Below are 13,681 nucleotides of genomic sequence, written 5' to 3'. Positions count from 1 at the left end.
GAGAAACCTTGGAGAGGACCTCAGATGTGGGCAACCCCCCCCCCTCTAGGGGACCGAAAGCAATGGATGTCGAGCGGGTCTAACATGATACTGTGAAAGTTCAATCCATAGTGGCTCCAACACAGCCGCGAGAGTTCAGTTCAAGCGGATCCAAGACAGCAGCGAGAGTCCCGTCCACAGGAGACCATCTCAAGCGGAGGCGGATCAGCAGCGTAGAGATGTCCCCAACCGATACAGGCGAGCGGTCCATCCTGGGTCTCGACTCTGGACAGCCAGTACTTCATCCATGGTCATCGGACCGGACCCCCTCCACAAGGGAGGGGGGGACATAGGTGAAAGAAAAGAAGCGGCAGATCAACTGGTCTAAAAAGGAGGTCTATTTAAAGGCTAGAGTATACAGATGAGTTTTAAGGTGAGACTTAAATGCTTCTACTGAGGTAGCATCTCGAACTGTTACCGGGAGGGCATTCCAGAGTACTGGAGCCCGAACGGAAAACGCTCTATAGCCCGCAGACTTTTTTTGGGCTCTAGGAATCACTAATAAGCCGGAGTCTTTTGAACGCAGATTTCTTGCCGGGACATATGGTACAATACAATCGGCAAGATAGGCTGGAGCTAGACCGTGTAGTATTTTATACGTAAGTAGTAAAACCTTAAAGTCACATCTTAAGTGCACAGGAAGCCAGTGCAGGTGAGCCAGTACAGGCGTAATATGATCAAACTTTCTTGTTCTTGTCAAAAGTCTAGCAGCCGCATTTTGTACCAACTGTAATCTTTTAATGCTAGACATGGGGAGACCCGAAAATAATACGTTACAGTAATCGAGACGAGACGTAACAAACGCATGGATAATGATCTCGGCGTCTTTAGTGGAAAAAATGGAGCGAATTTTAGCGATATTACGGAGATGAAAGAAGGCCGTTTTAGTAACGCTTTTAATGTGTGACTCAAAGGAGAGAGTTGGGTCGAAGATAATACCCAGATTTTTTACAGAGTCACCTTGTTTTATTATTTGGTTGTCAAATGTTAAAGTTGTATTATTAAATAGAGGTCGGTGTCTAGCAGGACCGATAATCAGCATTTCCGTTTTTTTGGCATTAAGTTGCAAAAAGTTAGCGGACATCCATTGTTTAATTTCATTAAGACACGCTTCCAACTGACTACAGTCCGGCGTGTTGGTCAGCTTTAGGGGCATGTAGAGTTGGGTGTCATCAGCATAACAGTGAAAGCTAATACCGTATTTGCGTATGACGTCACCCAGCGGCAGCATGTAGATGCTGAAGAGTACAGGGCCAAGGACCGAACCCTGTGGAACTCCACACGTTACCTTAACATAGTCCGAGGTCACACTGTTATGGGAGACGCACTGCATCCTGTCAGTAAGATAAGAGTTAAACCATGACAGGGCTGAGTCCGACATACCAATTCGTGTTTTGATACGCTCTAATAAAATATTATGATCGACGGTATCGAAAGCAGCGCTAAGATCGAGGAGCAGCAACATAGATGACGCATCAGAGTCCATCGTTAGCAATAGATCATTAGTCAATTTTGCGAGGGCTGTCTCAGACGAGTGATTTGCGCTGAAACCGGATTGAAAAGTTTCACATAGATTGTTAGACGCTAAGTGTTCATTTAGCTGCTCTGCAACAATTTTTTCGAGGATTTTCGAAATAAAGGGAAGGTGAGACACCGGTCGGTAGTTTACCATGAGGTCAGGATCGAGGTTAGGTCTTTTAAGGAGAGGATGAATAACCGCTTTTTTGGATGCTAGGGGAACAGTGCCCGAGGAAAGTGATACGTTTATAATATTTAGCACTGATGGACCTAATAATACAAAAAGCCCCTTGATAAGTTTCCCAGGAAGTGGGTCAAGTAAACATGTTGTTTGTTTTATTCCATTTACACGTTGTAACAATCCTTCTAATGTTATTTCATCAAAACGAGAGAAACTATTTTGGATATTTGCAGTATCCGCCGTATATACAGTCGTATCTGTGTTACTATAACCCAGTTATAGCTGGGACGCATTGTCTTTAATCTCCTTTCTAATAAGTTCAATTTTTTTATTAAAGAACTTCATAAAGTCATCTGCCGAATGGGTGGAGCTACTGGAAGGAGTCCCTTGTTGGGTTAGCAATGCTACTGTACTAAACAAAAATTTTGGATCGTTTTTATTAATCCATCCATCCATCCATTTTCTACCGCTTATTCCCTTTTGGGGTCGCGGGGGGCGCTGGCGCCTATCTCAGCTACAATCGGGCGGAAGGCGGGGTACACCCTGGACAAGTCGCCACCTCATCGCAGGGCCAACACAGATAGACAGACAACATTCATACTCACATTCACACACTAGGGCCAATTTAGTGTTGCCAATCAACCTATCCCCAGGTGCATGTCTTTGAAAGTGGGAGGAAGCCGGAGTACCCGGAGGGAACCCACGCATTCACGGGGAGAACATGCAAACTCCACACAGAAAGATCCCGAGCCTGGATTTGAACCCAGGACTGCAGGACCTTTGTATTGTGAGGCAGACGCACTAACCCCTCTGCCACCGTGATTAAAGCGGATGAGATTTAAGTAATAATTAGTTTTAGCTAAGGTAAGCATGCGTTTATAAGTTATTAAACTATCACTCCATGCTTGATGGTGCACCTCAACTTTAGTCGTGCGCCATTTGCGTTCCAGCATTCTACATAATAATTTCTGAGCTCTAGTTTCTTCAGTAAACCATGGCGTACGCCTTTTTGGAGCCTTTTTTAACTTCAGCGGTGCTATACTATCAATGGTTTCGCGCAGGGCGTTGTTAAAGTTGTTAGTGAGGTTATCAATAGAGCCCACATACTTTGGGAACGGTGCCATTACCGAGGGTAGTAGGTCCGCAAGAGTCATCGTTCTGGCAGCATTAATGTTGCGGCTGCTATAGCAGTTATTATCATTATTAGCTTGCCGAACATGAGTCTGAACTTCGAATTTTATAAGGTAATGATCGGACAATACTTTAGTATACGGGAGTATCATAACTTTGGAAACGGTGATACCTCTGACAAGCACTAGGTCTATCGTATTGCCGCTGCGATGCGTCGGTTCATTTATTATTTGTGTAAGACCACAGCTATCAATTATAGTCTGGAGCGCCACGCACGGTGGGTCCAATGGGGTATTCATATGGATATTAAAGTCCTCCATTATAATTATATTATCGGCGTGCGTCACTAGATCAGCAACAAACTCTGAGAATTCACTAATAAAGTCCGAATAGGGCCCTGGGGGGCGGTAGATAACGGTCAGGCACAGAGGCAGAGGTGTGGCAGACTTCATAGAAAGCACCTCAAACGATTTATATTTATTATTTAAGTTAGGACTAAAGTTAAAGTTTTCGTTGTATATTAGTGCGACACCTTTTAAGGTGACGGGCAATATGCACATTCGTACAGTTAGGAGGGGATGCCTCATTTATCGCAAAAAAGTCGTCTGGTTTGGGAAATTGTGTTAGATGTAAATATAAACAGAATACAATGATTTACAAATCATTTTAAACCCATATTCAGTTGAATGCACTACAAAGACAAGATATTTGATGTTCAAACTCATAAACTATATATTTTTTTTGCAAATGATAATGAACTTAGAATTTCATGGCTGCAACACGTGCCAAAGTAGTTGGGAAAGGACATGTTCACCACTGTGTTACATCACCTATTCTTTTAACAACACTCAATAAACATTTGTGAGCTGAGGAAACTAATTGTTGAAACTTTGAAAGTGGAATTATTTCCCATTCTGGTTTTATGTAGAGCTTCAGTCGTTCAACAGTCCGGGGTCTCCGCTGTCATATTTTACGCTTCATAATGCGCCACACATTTTCGATGGGGGACAGGTCTGGACTGCAGGCGGGCCAGGAAAGTACCCAGGCTCTTTTACGACGAAGCCACGCTGTTGTAACACGTGGCTTGACATTGTCTTGCTGAAATAAGCGGGGGCGTTCATGATAACGTTGCTTGGATGACAAGATAAGTTGCTCCAAAACCTGTGTGGACCTTTCACCATTAATGGTGCCTTCACAGATGTGTAAGTTACCCATACCTTGGGCACTAATGCATCCCCATACCATCACAGATGCTGGCTTTTGAACTTTGCGCCTATAACAATCCGGATGGTTATTTTCCTCTTTGTTCCGGAGGACACCATGTCCACAGTTTCCAAATATAAATGGAAATGTGGACTCGTCAGACCACAGAACACCTTTCCACTTTGCATCAGTCCATCTTAGATGAGCTCAGGCCCAGCGAAGCGGGCGGCGTTTCTGGGTGCTGTTGATAAATCAATCAATCAATGTTTACTTATATAGCCCTAAATCACTAGTGTCTCAAAGGGCTGCACAAACCACTACGACATCCTCGGTAGGCCCACTTAAGAGCAAGGAAAACTCACACCCAGTGGGACATCGGTGACAATAATGACCCAGTGGGACGTCGGTGACAATGATGACTATGAGAACCTTGGAGAGGAGGAAAGCAATGGATGTCGAGTGGGTCTAACATGATAAATGGGTTTGGCTTTGCATAGTAGAGTTTTAACTTGCATTTACAGATGTAGCGACCAACTGTAGTTACTGACAGTGGTTTTATGAAGTGTTCCTCAGCCCATGTGGTGATATCATTTACACACTGATGTTGGTTTTTGATGCAGTACCGCCTGAGGGGTCAAGGGTCTGTAATATCATCGGCTTACGTGCAGTGATTTTTTCCAAATTCTCTGAACCTTTTGATGATTTTACAGACCATAGATGGTAAAATCCCTATATTCCTTGCAATAGCTCGTTGAGAAATGTTGTTCTAAAACTGTTCGACAGTTTGCTTACAAAGTGGTGACCCTCGCCCCATCCTTGTTTGTAAATTACTGAGTATTTCATGGAAGCTGCTTTTATACCCAATCATGGCACCCACCTGTTCCCAATTAGCTTGCACACCTGTGGGATGTTCCAAATAAGTGTTTGATGAGCATTCCTCAACTTTATCAGTATTTATTGCCACCTTTCCCAACTTCTTTGTCATGTGTTGCTGGCATCAAATTCTAAAGTTAATGATTATTTGCCCAAAAAAAAAAAAAAAAAGTTTATCAGTTTGAACATCAAATATGTTGTCTTTGTAGCATATTCAACTGAATATGGGTTGAAAATGATTTGCAAATCATTGTATTCCATTTATATTTACATCTAACACGATTTCCCAACTCATGGAAATGGGGTTTATATGTATATATATATATATATATATATATGTATGTGTGTGTATATATATATATATATATATATATATATATGTATGTGTGTGTATATATATATATGTATGTATATATATATGTGTGTATATATATATGTATATGTATGTGTGTATATATATATATATATATATATATATATATATATATATATATATATATATATATATATATAGTGTGATGATAACCTCTTACCAGCTGTGATTTACCAACAAAGAATTACCACTATAGATCGCTCTCAACAGTTCTTTAATGCTCCTAACGTGTGGGAATATAAATGTTTTGGAACATAAATTTATGTTTAAGATGGACAAAAACTTAAAAAAACGCAACTTGCGGATAAAATACCAGACAGTGGACGATAATGAAGCTCCCATTGGTGTGTCTTCCATATTTATGAATATAACGAGTATTAGTTTTAATGAATAAAAAAAGTACAGTAATTTAACAATGCAGTTTAAGTATGTGTTCCTACTTTTTAAGCTATTGCTTCTTCCTGCTCATTTTCGGACACATTCATTTATTTATTTATTTCTAATTTTATTGAATATTCCTGTTTTTGTTTTTGCATGTAGGAATATTGTATTATATATGATTTTTTTTTTTTTTTTTAATTCTGAAATGTTAAAGTTAAAGTACCAATGATTGTCACACACACAGTAAGTGTGGTGAAATTTGTCCTCTGCAATTGACCCATCCCCTTAATCACCCCCTGGGAAGTGAGGGGAGCAGTCGGCAGCAGCGGTGCCGCCCCCCGGAACTATTTATGGGGGGACGGCGTGGCGCTCTGGAAGAGTGGCCGAGCGCACCCCGAGGGTCCCTGGTTCAATCCTCACTTAGTATCAACCTCGTCACGTCCATTGTGTCCTTCAGCAAGACACTTCACCCTTGCTCCTGATGGGTGCTGGTTAGCGCCTTGCATGGCAGCTCCCTCCATCAGTGTGTGAATGTGTTTGTGAATGGGCAAATGTGGAAGTAGTGTCAAAGCGCTTTGAGTACCTTGAAGGTAGAAAAGCGCTATACAAGTACAACCCATTTATCATTTACATTTATTTAACCCCCAATTCCAACTCTCGATGCTGAGTGCCAAGCAGGGAGGTAATGGGTCCCATTTTTATAGTCTTTGGTATGACTCGGCCGGGGTTTGAACTCACAACCTACCGAGCTTAGGGCTGTCACTCTAATTACTAGGCCACTGAGTAGGGTTTGTTTTGTTTCAAATAAATCTGGGACTTGAACTGAAGTCTATGAGGTATAAATTGAGTCTAAAATCAATGCAGTATTTGTTTCCAAATTTGTGTTTGAATCCTGTGCTTTTTTTAGGTTAAGGTTACAAGGAAAACTTCAAATATTGACAAAAAAATTCAGAAAATCACAAGATGATTACATGTTATTCAAGGAAGAATAAGCCCAGAAACATTACAACTTTTGCGGCCGCAGCTTTTTCAGAAAGTTGCGGTGAATTCTTGCATTTTAGGTCGGAGCAACGACAAATAAAAAAGCAAGCGAAATCCCAATACAACTGATGAAGACTCAGAGCACCATTTGTACAGTATGTCTCACAAAGGGGTGTCAAACTCATTTTAACTCAGGGGCCGCATGGAGGAAAATCTTTGCGCACGCGGGCCGGACTATTAAAATCATGGCATTAAGACTAAAAAAATAAAGACAACTTCAGATTGTTTGATTTGTCTTACTTTGGCCAAAAATAGAACAAACACATTCTGAAAATATTACAATGAAAATATTGAAAAAAAATACCGGCAGCAGTTAAGTTTAGAACCATGAAAGAAAGAGGAAAGTGAATGACTGTTTAGAACTGAATACATGTACATATTCATTAAAAAAAAGTTTATTTTGTATTATTTTATAAATGAATTCAGTAATGTTTATGACAAACTTTTTCCACACTATAGAAAGTGAGATACAACAGGGTAATGCGTATGTTTATCATTTGTTTTCAAAACAGTTTATAAAAAGTAAGACCCCAAAAATTTACTCTGGGACCCCATTTTTTTGACTTGATGGGGTCCCTAGGACCACTGATGGCGTATTGGTGCGTGCAAAACAGCAGCAGACGGCTGTGGCCTGTGGGCCGGTTCTAATACTAATCAAATATCATCCCAGGGGCCGTAACCAATTTATTGAATGAATTATCCAACACGAACACCCCTAGGTTGCACATTTGCGGATGCTTACACCGTGTTCTTTTGTCGGGGAACGTTCCAAAAGCCCAGGGGATGTATTACTGAGGCTTGAGTATTTAGGTTGGATAAAAGTAAAGTGCAGAATAGATAAACCCGGTAATGCAGGCCATTTCAGTTCAACCCACAGAAGTCCGGAGCGAGAATAAATCACATCAATAGTCACAAAAGCTACATTAGCTCACCCTCAAGTGACTTGCTGAGGGAAAATCCAGTTATGAAATGTCCAAAATGACATTTGGAGAGGAGAAAGACGTGTGGAGCACAAACCACAGACTCTGGTATTCTACTAAAAAAATCTTTTATTTCAGTTTAATCATGTAGGCTATTAGTTCTTTCACTCTTGGCTTGTCTCAGTCTCTCGAACTAATGAGCAGATACATTGGAAATTAGGAAACCATTGATGGAAGACAAAAAGACATTAGTTTTACAGTGTTTAGCTCATGTTCATTTACTTCTTTGTGTCTCAACCAGTGACCAGCTTTAAAAAACAAACAAAAAAACTTTGCTCATTACATGGCCATCGTGAGTCATTGTTTCTGCCCTCAAACATGATTATAGTACAGGAGATCTTGCGAGAATGCAAGCAGCATTTGTTAATTATTAAACATCGCTTTTTGATAATGGGACCCTAACTTTATTTCTGTAATATTTCATAACCAAGAGTCAGTCTGCAGCATGTGGATGTTTATGCAGCATTCTCGCCATAAAACTCCATGCACTTATTTGCAGTCGGACAGACAGCAATACGGCATTAACAATTGGCTTTATCGCAGTCTGGGACGGCTTTTATCCCAAAGTGAAGTATGAGTGTGTCTTGCACTGAGATGAATGGCTAAATGTGCGTACTGATTTAATGTCTTTTGTTCTTCAGCGAGGGGTTTTTATAGTGGTCCGAGCCTGATAATAAAAAAAACACAATTAAAACTTCTGGAATTGTTGAGTTTGATGATAAAGTTGGCTAGGATTTTGTGAGGCCACGATAAAAAAAAAAAAAAAAAAGATCAAATACCATCTTGCATGCTTGTCAGGAAGTGTTTGGTCCTTTTGGTAAAAATAGTTATTTGACTCCTTTCAAATGTTTCCTATAATATTCCCGTACTATCTACATGTGTGCAGTCATTAAGGGACAGCATTTGCATTAATCTCCTCCCAAAAAAACAATTGTTTTGTTGTTTTATGTCAGCAGCTGACAGGTATAATACAAAATAAATCAACCAGTCAATGAGTAAATAAGATCTGGTAATATTACAGTAAAAACATCAAAAATCAGTTTGTTGTCAACTCCTGCACACAATCCAGACTAGAAATCAAACATGTCACGCTGCTTCTTGGCCAGTTTGGCCACCTCTTGCCGAATGGCGTTCACGAGTGCGGATGTGGAGAGATTGCTCAAGGGAACGGTGTCCGTGTCCTTCCTAACCTGCGGCAGGATTTTCGGGGACGTTGTGCTCTGGACGGCAGGTTGTTGGTCCAGACTCTGAGTGTACTGTAGGGGGAGTAAGGAGGGGCTCCCCTGTGGGTAGCGAGGGTGAGGAAAAGCCTCGACATATCCTGGCAAGGGCAGCTGGAAGACAGGACATAGGACTCATAAAAAAGGAAAGCCTGGTTTGTTGCTAATAAAACTGAAAGGAGACATGATCTGAAAGTCATCCAGGCAGGAGTCAAATATTAACAAGATACTTTTAACACTCAGATGCAACTACAAGTGAAAATTGACAATCTATTTTGTATTTGTTGTTCCTGTCCCCTTGCATCAGTGTAAAATTCACTTTGTCACCATCTTCAGGTTAAACAGTGATTGCTGTATGTGCTCTACTGCCATCATGTGGAATTAAATATATACATCAGGATGCCGCCTACAGCCACAGGTATTCATGCCAATTTTTTTTTTTTTTTTGAGCCTGTGCTAATTAGAAACACTGGCAATTATTTGCTTTTGTAGACCAGTATCAGAATCAGAATACCTTTATTGTCACTGCATGGACACACTGAAATTGAAAAGCAATCCAGCTCAGTGCTTTTAAAACATCCATCCATCCATTTTCTACCCCTTGTCCCTTTCGGGGTCGTGAAGGGTGCTGGAACCTATATCAGCTACATTCGGGCGGAAGGTGGTGTACACCCTGGACAAGTCGCCACCTCTTCGCAGGGCTAACACAGATAGACAGACAACATTCACACTCACATTCACACACTAGGCCCAATTTAGTGTTGCCAATCAACCTGTGTCTGGGATTGAACTCAGGACTACTCAGGTCCTTCGTAATGTGAGACACATGCACTAACCCCTCCACCACCGTGCTGCCCGCTTTTTAAAGCAACCTACATAAAATACTCTTAAGACATCAAACAATAATAACATGTTTTAAAACATAATAAAAATGTTAATAACATATTGCACAGCAGATCTCTATCAGAGCTAAGCAAGTTAATAAAGTGGTGAGTGTTCAGGCCAATAACAGCTCGAGGATGGTAACTGTTTTTCAGTCCATTTGTCCTTTCTTTGATGGTCTTAGAGGGCCTTCCAGAGGGCACAAGTTCAAGCCAGTGGTAGGATGAGTCCCTGAGGATGCTGCTTGCTCTCCTGCTGCAGTGTCTCTTATACAAGTCCTCTAGAGATGTAAGAGGACATGTAGACCACCTAGTTAATTGAGTAGAGTAACTACTCATCTAAGGATTGGACCCCGAATTTGCTACTGAATTTGCTACTTTTAGGCCCCGTTTACATCCATCCAGCCATCCATTTTCTACTGCTTGTCCCGTTTGGGGTCGTTGGAGCCTATCTCATCTGCATTTGGGCGGTAGACGGGGTACACCCTGGAAAAGTTGCCACCTCATCACAGGGCCAACACAGATAGACAACATTCACACTCACATTCACACACTAGGGCCAATTTAGTTTTGCCAATCAACCTATCCCCAGATGCACGTTTTTGGCGGTGGGAGGAAGCCGGAGTACCCGGAGGGAACCCACGCAGTTACAGGGAGAACATGCAAACTCTACACAGAAAGTTCCTGAGCCCAGGATTTAACTCATTTAAGGACCTCCGTATTGTGAGGCAGATACACTAACCCCTCTTCCACTCTGCTGCCGCCCAGTTTACACTGCACACCAAATTGTATTTCTTTGCCCTCAAGTAACACAGATGTGATTTTTTTGACAGTCTAAACACTTGAAAGTGCTTCAAATCTGATCTTTTGGCATCTGATTCCGGCCAAAGCAGGCGGTAGTCCTGAATCCTATTGGAATCTGATATTTTCAAATGTGACTTCAGTCTAAACACAATGCGAGCTGAATGCGACTCGTATTTGACTTTTTTGTCAGCTTTGGGCGAGTTATGTGACTCGTGTGCGCAGAGAAAGTCTCAGTTGCCAGCACAAGTGGATATTTCATCACAATATTCGGTTTCAGTGAGCAAAGTCTATTTAAGGCGACCACATTTTCAGTGCACAAATAATAGGCCATATGTAATATATGAATATATATCTTGATTCCAAAGAAATAGCAATTGTTGAATGACTGGAATTGGGGGTGTGGCATTTGCTAAAATGTGAGTTAAAAAATAAAGCTCCTGTATAACCACACTGATGTCCTTGTCTCCTCTACTTAACAGCCATAGAAATATTAGAACCCTCCCAAATAGATGATACTATCTACATCCATTCATACATTACTTTCATTTACTTTCACATAAAAAAAACACTTAGTTTTAAGGTGTTGCGACTTATATTTTATTTTGTAGTAGTCGTGACTTCCTACCGGTCAACTTCCTTTGTTTTCACTTTATTGAAATCCGCATATATATAGGAAATATATATTAAATACTCGAGTTGGTGAATTATACTCCTCCCCTCTTAACCACGCCACGCCCCATCCACGCCTCCAACCACGCCTCCGCCCCACCCCCAACCACGCCCCCACTACCCACCCCCCGAAATTGGAGGTCTCAAGGTTGGCAAGTATGTTTGGAAGTTACCTGTAAGTGTGATTTAAACAAGAATAGCTAAATGAATAAATCTATATATATATATAAAAAAAAAAGGGTATTTCTGTCCGTCATTCCGTTGTACATTTTTTTCCTTTTACAGAAGGTTTTTTGTAGTGAATAAATGATGAAAAAAACACTTAAATGAACAGTTTAAAAGAGGAGGAAACACGAAAAAAATGAAAATTTAATTTTGAAACATAGTTACCCTTCAATTTCAACTCTTGAAAATTCAAAATTCTACCGAAAAAAAGAAGAGAAAAAACTAGCTAATTCGAATTTTTGGGAAAAAAATTAAAACATTTATGGAACATCACTAGTAATTTTTCTTGATTAAGATTAAAATCAAGATTAAGATGAACATTTTTGAATTTTGATGACATGTTTTAAATAGGTTAAAATCCAATCTGCACTTTATTAGAATATATAACAAATTGGACCAAAGACAAATCATTTCTTCTAGACTTTCCAGAACAACATTTTTTAAAGAAATTCAAAAGACTTTGAAATAAGATTTAAATTTGATTCTACAGATTTTCTAGATTTGCCAGAATAATTTATTTAAATTGTAATCATAAGAATTTTCAAGTAATATTTAAAAAATGTTCTTAGTCGATAAAACAGAAGGTAAAATGAGGAATTAAATCAAAATTAATTTATTATCCTTTACAATAAAAAAAAATAATTTACTTAACATTGATTTAAATTGTCAGGAAAGAAGAGGAAGGAATTTAAACGGTAAAAAGGTATGTGTTTAAAAATCCTAAAATCATTTTTAAGGTTGTATTTTTTCTCAAATTGTCTTTCTGAAAGTTATAAGAAGCAAAGTAAAAAAATAAATGAATTTATTTAAACAAGTGAAGACCAAGTCTTTAAAATATTTTCTTGGATTTTCAAATTCTATTTGAGTTTTGTCTCCCTTAGAATTAAAAATGTCTAGCAAAGCAAGACCAGCTTGTTGGTAAATAAATAACATTTAATAAAGTGGTAAGTGCTGCTATTTGAGCTATTTTTAGAACTGGCCAGCGGGCGACTCATCTGGTCCTTACGGGCGACCTGGTGCCCGCGGGCACCGCGTTGGGGACCCCTGTTCTAGAGTGATTGCCAAGTGCCGTAGTGCAAAGAACTGGCTGAGTTGGCAACCTGGCGTGATGTCATGCGCAACCCAGGTACCGAAACAAGGCACTGAGGATTTTGCATGAATTGGTGCCTGGTATGACCAGCGGAATTTGATCGGTGCCAATTAAGTACAGTATTCACTATCCATCCCTACTCAGAAGTATAAAAAACAAGTCATAACAATTGCACAGCGCATTTATCATTATCAGCTTATTGTTAAATGTTAAATTTGTATTGTAAATGTATTTTAAACAAATGAAAATGTATTATGACATGAACGGACACAGAAGTACTGGTACCGCTGAGTACCAGTATTGATTCCCAGGTACCATATCAATTCAAATATGAAAGGTACCTCTCCCTATACTGATCAGACTTTTGACCTCGGTTTACAAATATATCTTTATATATTTACATAGATTTGCCTGGTCAAGGCTTGACAATTTACATATATGGCCTACATACAAATATGCCCTCAGATATTGAAAACATGATACAAAGGTGCTATTACTTTGACGCATAATACATATTTAATATTTTGTAAGAAATCCATTAAACATTTTTGCATATTATAGTATCGGACAATTAGACATATTCAGTAGGCTTCCTGACCAATCGGACTTTTTAACTTAGGAATTGAGACAAAAAATAACAATATGATCAAAAATAATAGTTCAATTCATTGGTCATATTATAAATTTTCCTTGAAGTTTGAAGAGCAGAGCGGCCAATGAACAAACGCCTTGCAATTTGAATTGGGAGTGTTAATGTTTTAACTCGTCCAATATTAGTGTCAGGGTTGCCACTGACAGTTTGTTTGTGTTTTAGTTTCTCCTCCGTGTGTTTGGTATTTCCTGTCCTTAGTTCCTGTCAGCACTCTTATTTTGTTTCAGCTTCCTGTTTGTCTCCCTGAGTGCTTTGTTTCCCCTCAGCTGTGGCTGATTGGCACCTGGCCACACCTGAAATCAGCCAGCTCCTATTTTACCTCCTTTGTTCCTCCAGTCAGGGCTGGGTTATTGTTTTGTCGATGTCACTTCTTGTCGCTTTTGTGTCGTTGCTGACCTGTCGTGATTTGTCGATGTCATC

General features: G+C 39.9%; 1 protein-coding gene across 5 annotated transcripts in view; it reads right to left on the bottom strand.

Annotated features, from left to right (window-relative positions):
- Positions 1-6,328: 6,328 nt before the first annotated feature.
- kiaa1549lb (KIAA1549-like b) overlaps positions 6,329-13,681 on the bottom strand; it is a 190,709-nt gene continuing 183,356 nt past the window's right edge. For 3 of the 5 annotated variants that reach the window (XM_061880643.1, XM_061880676.1, XM_061880667.1), the window contains one exon: positions 6,330-9,054. In XM_061880643.1, the coding sequence (XP_061736627.1) occupies positions 8,791-9,054 (264 nt within the window). In that variant the 3' untranslated portion in view covers positions 6,330-8,790. Of the gene's footprint in view, positions 9,055-13,681 lie in introns of all 5 variants that reach the window. The other 2 variants (XM_061880658.1, XM_061880650.1) reach the window with 1 other exon arrangement.

This window comes from Nerophis ophidion, linkage group LG02 (genome assembly GCF_033978795.1).
Source record: "Nerophis ophidion isolate RoL-2023_Sa linkage group LG02, RoL_Noph_v1.0, whole genome shotgun sequence".
Taxonomy (NCBI): domain Eukaryota; kingdom Metazoa; phylum Chordata; class Actinopteri; order Syngnathiformes; family Syngnathidae; genus Nerophis; species Nerophis ophidion.
The sequence above is the reverse complement of the archived record's forward strand: the minus strand, read 5'-3'. Positions and strand labels throughout refer to the sequence as shown.